This window comes from Hypomesus transpacificus, chromosome 12 (genome assembly GCF_021917145.1).
Source record: "Hypomesus transpacificus isolate Combined female chromosome 12, fHypTra1, whole genome shotgun sequence".
Lineage (NCBI taxonomy): Eukaryota > Metazoa > Chordata > Actinopteri > Osmeriformes > Osmeridae > Hypomesus > Hypomesus transpacificus.
Genome location: NC_061071.1, coordinates 6,564,729 through 6,576,245, shown reverse-complemented (window position 1 = coordinate 6,576,245; position 11,517 = coordinate 6,564,729). Strand labels below are relative to the sequence as shown.

At 47.7% G+C, this 11,517-nt stretch overlaps 2 protein-coding genes across 3 annotated transcripts; both read right to left on the bottom strand.

The window, feature by feature from the left end:
- Window positions 1–875: 875 nt before the first annotated feature.
- Window positions 876–4,333, bottom strand: ecrg4b (ECRG4 augurin precursor b). Its single transcript, XM_047030645.1, has 4 exons — window positions 4,246–4,333; window positions 2,942–2,989; window positions 2,173–2,336; window positions 876–1,189 (listed from the first exon to the last, which is right to left on the bottom strand). The coding sequence occupies exons 1-4, from the start codon at window positions 4,322–4,324 to the stop codon at window positions 1,040–1,042; spliced, it is 441 nt and encodes a 146-aa protein (XP_046886601.1). The 5' UTR covers window positions 4,325–4,333; the 3' UTR covers window positions 876–1,039.
- A 3,843-nt stretch (window positions 4,334–8,176) lies between these two features.
- On the bottom strand, window positions 8,177–11,219 carry otos2 (otospiralin 2). Of its 2 annotated transcripts, none has more exons than XM_047030654.1 (4): window positions 11,069–11,219; window positions 10,659–10,785; window positions 9,136–9,168; window positions 8,177–8,497 (listed from the first exon to the last, which is right to left on the bottom strand). In XM_047030654.1, exons 2-4 carry the CDS (start codon window positions 10,720–10,722, stop codon window positions 8,313–8,315), a joined length of 282 nt encoding a protein of 93 aa, XP_046886610.1. In that variant the 5' UTR covers window positions 10,723–10,785; window positions 11,069–11,219; the 3' UTR covers window positions 8,177–8,312. The 2 variants fall into 2 exon arrangements, with proteins under 2 accessions (XP_046886610.1, XP_046886609.1); XM_047030653.1 differs by lacking the exon at window positions 11,069–11,219 and adding an exon at window positions 10,907–11,045 and having other exon boundaries at window positions 8,190–8,497.
- Window positions 11,220–11,517: the final 298 nt, after the last annotated feature.

Sequence of the window (11,517 nt, the reverse complement as noted above, 5' to 3'; positions counted from 1 at the left end):
TTCGATTTCCCCTCTCATATTGGGTGACTTAACTTCCTGCCCTCTGCGGAAGAAAATCGTTCCGCAAAATCCAGTTCAGCAGAGAAGTGGCATCTATTACCAGGCATGCGGGCAAAAATGTAACATAAGTGTATAACTAGTGGCAGATGCCGGTTTGATTGATTGAGCTGGTTTGATTGATTGAGCTGGTTTGATTGATTGAGCTGGTTTGTTTGATTGAGCTGGTTTGATTGATTGAGCAGAATGTTTTTGTAAGTAACCGGTAATTTATGTACATGAAAGTACTTGGCGTGATAGCAATGTGGAGATTGATGCCCACGCATGTGTGTATGTGTGGGAGCGAGTGCATGTGTGTGTGTGTGTGTTTTCTACGGCCCCCATCTGGACAGTGTCATCTGGACCGAAAGCCTTCAGTTTCAAGCAAAGAGTTTCAAGCCACATATGACCATTCCTCCCTCATAGTTACATCATCACTTTGAACATGTTTGAATCAGGATGAGTAGACAGAATCCTCCTCTGGGGGAGTCTTCTGGTTCGTTCCCTGGTGCCCTGGCAGCCACGGAGAGCTGAAACTAACTTCCTGCTCTGACTGCAGTGTAAGCCAGGGATTTAAAAGCAATAACAGACGGGGTTAGCTACTCGGTACCACTCCCTGGATGCTGTCTACAAAATGTTTGCCTTAGATATTGTGTCTTTGTGTGCATTTCAACTATAACTGCCGTGTAACTCGCAGAAATGCAGGGGCGGAACAGCAAAATCACACACTTCTTAAAAGGACCTAGTCATCTTTATTCCGGTAGAACACTATAAGCCCTGTAAGCCTGTGTGTGTCACATGACAGAATACAGGAAGAAGAAAAAAACGTGTAGGCATTACAGCACGCAAAACAGTTATAGAGCCAAAAGGAGATTTTGAAGCAGATGGGTCCTTGTTCTTTCACAGAGGACCAGAAGCAGGGGGTTGCATGCTGCAGGAAATATGCGGGTATTGACAGGACACACAGGAAGACTCGGGAATCACACAGTCCTTAGAAGGGGGATTAATAGTAGTCATAATTGACATTGGCGCCGTGTCTGTAAGTGCCCCTGTCCTGGGGACCAATGGCTGCGTTCTCGTCGTAATGATGCTGGCGTCCCTGGTCGCTTGACCGTGATTGGTCCATCCAGTAGGAAAGGTCCGTCTCCAGCCTCTGTATTGGGACAACACAGTGGAGTGATAATGCTGTATGATACCTTGTGTTATGATGGCATAGTTCAAAGCTAAGGGAATTTATTACAGCTGTTCAAAAGAGAGTTCACTTTAACAAGCGAAAGGATTTGCAGCCTCTAAACTGGGACAGACTGAATCCAAAACTGACCGGTGAAAAGAGAAACCCTCCTTGTGTTCATACTGCAGGCTGCCACCTGCGTCGGACATGCAGCACAGTACACAAAGCTGCTCAGTCGACTCAGGACTTTCAAATCGAAACTACAGCACGTGTTCACCTGCTGGTAACTGTACTTCTGACGGCGCCTCTCCACATGACACGTGTTTACATTCGAGGGGGAGCGAGTCCGACTTCCCGGCCAGTCAGCTGCACTCTCCGGTAGGGGACGCAGATGTGTGGAGGCAACGTAGCTCTGGTCATGGCTGCGACACGCACGCGAAGGGCAGCTGAGCTCACCCGGACACAGGTGTGACAGATACCGCCATTAACAACATCACGCACCCTCGCTGTGCTAATGCGGTCGCCTGGAACGCAACTCAATTGCACGGGCACGCACACGCACTCAGCTTGGAATAGACCGGTTTGGACAGCCCACATGGGGAGTTGAGATGTCGTCAAGAAGCTGACTGTTCCGCGCAGGGTCTAATAGATACAACGAATACTAGCATAATCGAATCCGTTATATATAGCTACACAAACTCTGATCTTTTAATGAAAAGGCCTGTAATACATGGCATTAACCACCACATAGGAATGGTGTATGTCATTATATTAAAGGAAATTAATGAGGTGAAATGAAAAGACTGGGTACTGGGTATGGCAGAGCATTTCAAACTCAAGGTTAGCAACAGAACAAGCATTGAATAGTTCTACAATAACAAACACTGCCCCTGGGTCCTACTGAGCGGCGGGTTCCTCTCAGCAGGGAGGGCTCCACGGCAGCGCGGCAACAGACGTGTACTCACAGCTTCATCGTAGCCCATGTGCATGAACTGCATGATCCACTGCTGGACATCTGGTCGGCTGCGGTCCCACAGGTTCCTCCTCAGCCGCCTTCCCGGGGGCGCCAGGAACTGCTTGGCCTTGGAGGGGGCCACCGCCAGCGCTTCGGGCCTCGCCTCCCCCCCCACTGGAAGAGAGACGACAGACGGGGGTGGGGGAGGGGGTGAGGGGTCCGGGGCGGACCGAGAGGGTCCACCCGCTAGCACTCACGCGGGGTATGGTCGAAGCCGGGGGAGACGCCCCCCCCCCCGCCCTCCCCCCTTCCCCCCTCCCATCCTCCCCCCCTTGGGGGAGAGAGCTCAAGCGATTCTGACCGCCACGTCAGAGCCTGAAGCCACATCAGCAACACACCTATAAATACCAATCCTGCCTCTGGATTATTCATGATAATGATGCCAGCTGAAGCTGTCACACATCCCTCAGCGCCTGCGCAGCGACAGGACCTGCGGACCACCGAGCTCCCGAGTGGGAGTTCTTCCAGCTAGACAAGTGTGAACTTTCCTGTTGCCAAGGGAAGGTTCTGGAAACGTGTTCTTGGGACTCTGGTGCTGCAGGCATGTGTTTAGCAAGCTACGGGTCACAGCTTTGAGATCCTCTCACCGCAAATATATACGAGGGGCGTGGAACGCTGCTTTTATTGTCTTGTGTAACCCTGTACGGTGTCCTTGAGTGCCGAGAAAGGCGCCTCAAATCAAATGGATTATCATGAACTCGTCCCTCAGCCATACGTACCGTCCCGTTTCTTCAGCAGTTTGTGGAGCGCGCTTCCTCTCGCGCTGTCTGTTTGAAACCAAAAGAGAGGCAGTTAGTTGTGTGCGGGCATGTTTGCGCATGCGTGTCTGTGCACGTACGTGTATGTTTGGGTGTGCGTGTGGGTGCACGTACTTGTATGTTTGGGTGTGCGTGCGTGTGCGTGCATGTTGTTGTGTCGATATCTGGGACGAACACAAATCCTGAAACCTCGTGTGGCCAACCAGGGGAAACAGAGGGCGGGTCCACAGGCTTAGATTGGGGGAGGTGATAGAGGGAGTCTACCTGCCTGCCACATGGCACTGGACACACCTGCAACCCCTCAGGTGGTCAGGGGAGGGCATTAAGGGAGCAAGCCCAAGGCCACATGGGAGGAGAGTGAGGAACAAAGGACCAGAGAGGCAACTCTGCAGGAGCATTGTTCGGGAAGGAGATTGGCTGGAGAAAGGCCTGACCTCTCGCTCTGCTCTTCCCCCACAGGACAGCACCGCATGAAGGCTGGCAGACCCCGGACGGGAAGAATCCTGAGATACAGTTTGTCCCACTACCCTTTTCCCCGACATCAGTTATTAAGGACACTTTCTGTTACAGCTAAATGTCTCTGAGTCTCCTATTTCATTGGGAATCTAGCTTTCAAGTCCCCTGGGTTGCTACACTTGAAATGGACACTTCTACCTAAACCCTATAACTGCTGTAAAATGCATGTGGAAGCAGCTCATTCAAATCCCATTTCAAAAGCTCATGCATTTCTGAATGTCCTAGACATTAGCCAGTGAATAATGGAACATGCAAGCTCCCAAATGGAAATAGTAGAGAATAGGGTGAGGTAGGATGCTGCTGGGAACAGCAATGGAGTAGGTATCCATAAGAGCAGAGGGTACTGTTTGAGTGGCTGTGAGAGAGCTGGTTGAGGACCAATACACCATTATCTCCAGTGCGGTTGGCTCACCGACAGCATAACGAGACGGTGAGAGATTCTCTCCCTGGGCTGGAGTGGGTCTGGGTGCGCACATGCACGTCTCCTTTCCTCACTTCATCCGTCTCTTTTTAGATTCTCTCCCCTTGCTCTCCCTTGGTTGTTTACATTTCTGCTCAAATGTTTCTCTCACACTCTCTTTCCCCTTCCCAAATTGTATATTTTACTGTACTTAAGCCACGGCAAACCCTCACAGGCAATAAAATAGCTCCCGATATATTCAAATCTCGGACCTGTACTTTGGTCAACACCGTGTCATAATGGATCGAGAGAGCTCAAAATGGACAGTATGTCGACCTAAAGGCTTTACCTGAGTAGTAGATGAGTAGAGCGCTGAGCAGCAGGAGCTGGAGGAAGAGCTTGTGGACCGCCATCGTCTCCTCCACCATCTCAGCCGGGGTTCTGAGGTGTCTCTGGGGCCAGGTGAGGGCTGGGGTGAGGGGTGGGGGGTTGGGGGGGTGGGGGGACTGCAGCTGGAGCGGAGGAGGCAGCCCCCAGGGCCCAGAGAGCAAACATTCCTGTCCTGGAGGGAAACCTGCTTGTGCCGGTCGAGGAATGCACACAGAGATGGGTTTAAAGGGATAACTCCCGTACCGTCTCCGGATGGGACCGGAAAACACAAAGGGGTCGTCTGCTGAGGGTGTCCCATAGCGTTGGCTGTGTAAAGCCCTCCGCGGTCTGTCAAATATCTTTTGTATACAACAGGTAGTCTCTATTGTGTTGTGGAGGCGCACCTAACACAATGGGGTGTGGTGGTAAGTGGGATTGTTAGATTTGAGGCACGTTCAGTCGGTGTACCGCTGGGCGCTAGCCGGGGCCCAATCTCTTTCCCAACCCACTGTGAAGCTCTCTGCAGTAGAGCAAAGCATTTCAAAATGGTCTGCCAATGAAAAATTGTCTACCATTTGGGCTCCCAAAATGGTCTACTATTTGAACTGATCAGTGGTTTGAATCTTGATTTTCTTACACAGAGGAGCAGCTGTCAAAACAGAACATCAAACATATACTGATCGACACTGCTTTATAGAATTACACAGACATCCTGACACAGGATCATTAAAAGTCACTTTTCACGTCACTCTGTAAGTCACTCTTGAAATCACAGTGTGGAGTGCAAGCTTTTTCCCGTCTTCCCCAAACTTGATAATGACAGTTTTCACAGTTCTCACTTTTCTCTTCTCTGAATGGTTGAGTTATCGTGATTCACACATGAATAAACGTGAACACTCAAGGATAGTTCTGCCATTAAACGATTCCTTCCATGGACTGCACTTGTATTGCACGTTTTCAAATGTAACGGTACTCAAGGCGCTTTGCAGCTTGGCCTCTTATTCATCCACACACTCACCAATGAAACTACCATTGCAAGGCAGAGGCTTGCCCATCAGGAACAACTTAGTGTCTCGCTCAAGGGCACTTCGACACATGGACAGGAGGAGTCGGAGATCAAACCGCCAGCCCTGCGGTTAGTGGATAACTCTCTCTACCTCCTGAGTCTTCCACGAGGCATGTTACCATGCAGAAAGAGCACAACATCTCAAGGGAATTACAGATGTCTCTCGGTATTAAATAATTTAAGTCTTCACTTACTAACTACAGCTCCTGCCATGAATTTGAAAGAATTTTGACCCTCTAGACATGGAAACACCACAAGTACAGCAGGGGGCAGCGTGATAGTATGACACCTCCAGCCATGTTTGACTGAAATAGCTTTAGCAGGCGTTGGGTGGTGATAACACATCTGTTCCGATAACTGCTTTGGGGGAAATGTTAGAGAAGTGTATGGACATATCAAGAGAAAGAAACTCAATTCTCTCTGTTAAGACAACACATAAATGACTATACGAAAACAACATCACTGACATAACTACCCTTACAAAAAAGTATATTATACTGAAATATGGATAGAACACTTTTAGTTCACTTTTGACATACTTTTAAGTATGCTTTGAAAATAGAAGTATGCTTCGAAACAGAAAATGGTATGCATTTCTTCTGGAGTAGGATGAACGTTTTCTATCATACAGCAAAAACAGTCAAAATACTTTTAAAGTACATTACAGGTAAAAACATTTAGATCCATCTTGTATATTCTAATTATTCATGTCTAGGAAAATCTATTATACATTGCACATTGAATATTTTTTGGTACTGAAGCTTTAACCTTAATTACCGCCAAAACATTTTGAAGCCCTATACTCTTATACTAATAATTATCAATTGGAATATATATGGAAAAAGGCTACTTGAGAAAGAAGCAGGCAGAAGGGTTGCATTTATAATGCAGTGAAAACATGTGAATAGCGTGGCTCATTGGCTGTTCAATTCCCATGATGCAATGCGGTAAATAGCGTTAAAATGTGCTGATAAATTTGCCGTTTGTACAAATACAAACGTAACTTAATGATTTTCGTTTTTTAAATGTGTCTGCTTAGAATGTAGTGTTTTGTTGCGTGGTAATTGTCATTGTTGTGCTGGTTTACCATTGTAACCATGAGTCAGATCATTGTTACGTTTGAACAGAGTAGCTGGATTTCTGTGACAAGTGTGTAGTCACTATGAAGCATAGACATGGTTATTAGCTCCTTTCAAAGAAAAATCTGCAATGTCATTTGATAGGCCTTCCCGTTCTCGTCAGGTGACGCAAGACCGGTGGAATTTGAGAAACCTCAAACATTTAAATGTATTTGTATTTCATAATAAATTGGTATTTATCAAGTTTACTTCTTGGAGTACTAACATTAATTGAAAATGCACTTGAAAGTATTCCAAAGTTTACTTTGAGTTACTTAAGGAAATATACTTCATGAACTGAAAGTGCACTGCTTTACAGTATTCAAAATTAAACCTCAAATACACTATAAGTGTACTTTAAAGTGTACTAAATGACCTAAAAAGTGGGCAAATTCAGTTTACTTAGTACAAAAATAGTATGTAAATAATCAGATGGCTGAGCGGTTAGGGAGTCGGACTATTAATCAGAAGGCTGTTGGTTCAATTCCCGGCCGTGCCAAATGACGTTGTGTCCTTGGGCAAGGCGCTTCACCCTACTTGCCTCGGGGCAAATGTCCCTGTGCTTACTGTAAGTCACTCTGGATTAGAGCGTCTGCTAAATGACTAAATGTATGTAAATAAGTACACAGCTAGTATACTTTGAGTACCATGATAATAGTATACTTTTTATACTTAAGTATACTTACAAATTAAACTTTTTCGAAGAATCTTTCCTGAAAGATAGATGGTTCTTGTGTAGATATTTAGCGGGTGACAAGTAAATGTCTCCCATTGTAGATGTAATGTAATTGAACCATCCAATAAAAAACTTCCGGAAACAACCGCCAGTCAGCCCTGGTAAGCCTTCACAATCGAAAGCAACCAGTCTGTTCCCATGTTAGTCATACACGCTTATATATGAACAGGCTATATACACTCAGTATGTACACATTTGACTTTGGTGTATAGAATCAGAATGCTGCTCATCCTATTTACCTTGTGACTAAACTAGATTATCCAATTTATCACTGACAGCACTTTGATCCGTTGACACTGTAACATGAGGAAATATTACATAAGAGCTTTGGTGCAAGGAGGATCCTTGAATTGGCAATGTTCATTTAATGGCTGGTTAGGCTTTCAGTGGAACAGGAAGATTCACAACACATCTGTCCGCATTTTCCTCCCAAGGGGACTTGACCAACACAGTCGCATGGGATTGACACGATACCCTCCCCCCTCCCCCCTACCCCATGAATCTGAAATATAACTGAATGGGAAATATAACACCACACTCGACACAGCGTGGTCATGGACCTCCCCATCTCCTCCCTTCCCCCTTTCTGACATTATGGGGGCGACGGGAAACGCTGTCCTGTTATTATATTAGAATTGGCACCATACACCATGCAGCTCTTTCCACACACAATGTACCCACGACCAAGTAGAGGCTGAAGGCCAAGGAAAGATTGCAAATTGAATTCATATGCATGTGGTTGTTACAGCTTCATGGAAATCATGCAAAGGGGTCTCTGAAGAGGTTATATACTGCCGGGCGTCCTCGTCTCCCAAACATGCCCATATACCCGTATTCACGAGTGACTTTCCCTGTCCTTCAGCACCGGTATCGTTGTATTGTGCCTAGCAAAACAGGTATTTCTGAATGACAGAACGATACTGGAATGTCACTGAACAAAGGATTTTCACTTTCAGGGATCACAAATTTGTTTCCGAGAACTCAAGCGTGTAAGGGGGTGAAACCCAACACCGTACACAGACTTTTTATTGATTTATTATTAATTATCAACAACCAGCAATGCCGGGGACCTCTATGGTAGTAACACAACAGTCAGTGTGAAAGGGTCGGTGGTTCGGATCCCTGGTTCACTCCTCTGGCTCCTCGGTGCCGTAGCCCAGCCGGCTGGCGGAGGGGAAGTGAGCCCAGAAGGTTCTGGCCAAGTCCTCGATCTTTTCATAGCCAGCGTGCGAGCGCAGCTCCTCCACCCAGCCGAAGAAGTCGGAGGAGGTCAGCGCCCAGTTGGGCACGTTGCGCCTGTCCCGAGAAGCTCCTGACGACCAGAAGAGGGAAAGGGTCACTGACGGACGGCACAGTACCACAGCTTGGGCCCAATTATACACACAAACGGTTTCGGGAGCTGTGGAAATCTATGCGAGCAAAACATTCCTAGACAGTGTGGGTCTCCCGTGTCCCTGTTCCTGGAGCTGCACCAATCAGAGTGAGCGCATCCGTCTCTCCACACAACATCTTACCCCCTTACACAAGCTAAGGTTACAATGCGTTCCTTTATCCAAAGTCAATAAACTTTCTTGTACAAAAACGGCTTGTCTTCCAATGAAAGGAGAGCCGCATAGAGCCTTTGTTGAGCGGCAATGGCTTATGGTGAATTACAGGGAGTCTGGTCAGGCAGGGCCCCCTGGAGACCTTAAGGCCCAGGCTCACCTCTTTATAAGGGCAAGGTGGGGTCTGCTAACATGGACAACAATGCTGCCCACCAGCAAGAAATGTCAAGCGTTTGCATGTTGAACCGTGTACATTTCCCCCTGCTGTAGACCCTAAGAACCTGTTTATGGTTTACAGGTATTTTCCCTCATGTATGTGTGTGTTTCTGGATGCTCGTGCACACTCAAGCATTGAAAGAGCACGGTCGCCGCTCGTTTAATTGAGTCCAGTCTCTGGTCCACTTACCTTCAGCTTCCTCTCCTGTCATCTCCTCTGCCCCTGGGGGAGACAATAAACAAACCCGGAAAATGATTCAAACCATCTGACAGGCATGAAGCAACCGTTCGGCTTCTTCAAACCGCCTCGCTTGAGAGAGGATTTTATTGCGCCTTTCATCACTGTAGATATGTCATTGACGTGAACGATAAGTCCACTAAACTGGATATCCACAGTAGTAAAACATACAGGGACTGCTGTGTTCTGAGTACTTAAGTGATTCTTTTTTTGCCACCTCGGTTTGTTTGCCAATACTCTTTCTAGCCGACACCCCCCGCCCTCCCCCATTTTCTCTCTCTCTCTCTCTCTCTCTCTCTCTCTCTCTCTCTCTCTCTCTCTCTCTCTCTCTCTCTCTCTCTTTTTCTCTCTCTCTCTACCTCTCATCGTGTGACTGGGCTGTGTGGACCAGGCAAGCTAGCAGCGGGGAGAGGCAGAAGGTAGGGAGGGTAGGGACAGAGGGTGAGAAAGGCAGTGAGTTGGAACACAGGCAATGCAGGGAGAGGGGGGCCACATGGAAGTACCCTTGGGCTCCTTTGACATTTGGACACGGACAACCTTTCATTAGAGCGTCGGAGACGGGAGGGAAGGTCGCTCAAGCCAGAGATGAGGAGGAAACAAGCAGAAGGCCACCGAGAGCGAAGAGCAGAGGACTCCCAACTTGGTAAATAAACAGAGATGACTGGGGGAGGCCAAGACAAACAACATCACAGAGGGGAGGGAGCAGGAGGAGGGGGGGGGGCTGGTAGGAGAGAGAGAAGAGAAGGGGGCTCTCTGATGTATGACCCTGACTTCCCTGAGCAAGCTTCATCAAAACACTGTAATTTATATTCCATCAATCATATCACAGACCAGCTCAAGCGTAACGCCCCGCACCCCCCAACCCCCCGAGGACATGAAAGTGAAGCTGTGGCAGTATACGTTCCACGGACGGTCAAAACAACTGTTTAGACTTATTAGGGGACAACTAGAACAACATGCGTGTCGTGGAACAAGAACAGCGTGTGTATCATGGACAGCGTTCTGCCCATGCTCCACTGGTGACTAGAAATGTCATCTCAATGTCTTCACAAACCAGGTATTGATTAAACTGAATTCCAATATTTAAACAATATGGCTGTGGAAGTTGTTGATTCCCTCTCTCTTACAGAAACCATGTGGAAAGATACTGCATAACTTCTTCAAAGTGCACAACTAGTATGAATCCAAAACGGAAAATGCATTCTAACTTTCTAGTTGACCTAACTTCCTGAATTCAGATGCTGGCAGCTGGCGTTTCCTGTTCTCTCAGAGGAAACCCAGAGAAAGGATCCAGCTTTGAGTGACAACCCAACACAGACCATATCACACAGCGAACGGGACAGATTATTCACAGACCATTTCGTACCAAATCGACGTAGGCTTCACAGTCAATGAAGCTATCAGAGCTGGCTAAAAGTCACAGATCCAGGATCAGCAATGCTCTCCCCCGCTGAGGTGTTCACAAGCTGACTCACCAGTGAGGTGGACGAGGCCGAGAAGGGCCACGCCGAGGAGGATAGAGATGAACAGACGACGCATGGCTGTTGGACGCAACGGAGCAGAGGGGGAAACAACGGGCCGACCTTCTCCTCGACGACGGTGCTTGAGGAGAAAAGACAGGAATCACACGGCATTTGGAAGAGAACATAAACAAGAAGCGTCGAGGTGTCGAGAGCAACCACCGACGTGAGAATTCAAAGACTCGCGAAACAACTCGACTCACAACGCCACCAAGACACGAGCACCAAGAACAGTTGCTGCCGCGCCAACAGGTGCACAAAGAAAACACGACTTCCAACACAATCCTATCCTCGATAAACAGACAGTTCCTCAACTTCCAAACTCGTCGTCGTGTTCATGCGTTTTCGAGTTGGCGAGCAGATACCTGATGCTGAGTCTGGGTCCTCGCGGTGGAGAGAGTGTGTGCGTGGGAGTGTGTGTGTGCCCGGCTATACCCGGGCCAGCGATGGGAGAGAGAAGCCGTCTTGGATGTGTTGGTCTTTCACACTTCTGCTCCACATTCTGTACCTCCCCTCTGAGCTGGGGTCTCTCTCTCCTGCTTCCCCTCCACATCTCACACCTGGACCGAGCTGAAAGGCCGCCATTGTGGTGAACGTGGCGCAGCAGGAGCGACAAAAGGCGGGAGGAATGTCCAAACTCAGTCTGCTCTCCAAAATCCTAATCTACTGTGTATGTTATTTTTCTTCACTCCTAACTGGTACAAAGAGTTAAGGAGAATTCAACGATGACCAATGTTTTAATATTTTGATATTAACTGGATTCATCATGGTCATGGATTTTCACCATGACCTCCCAAGACCATGAAAACGACCC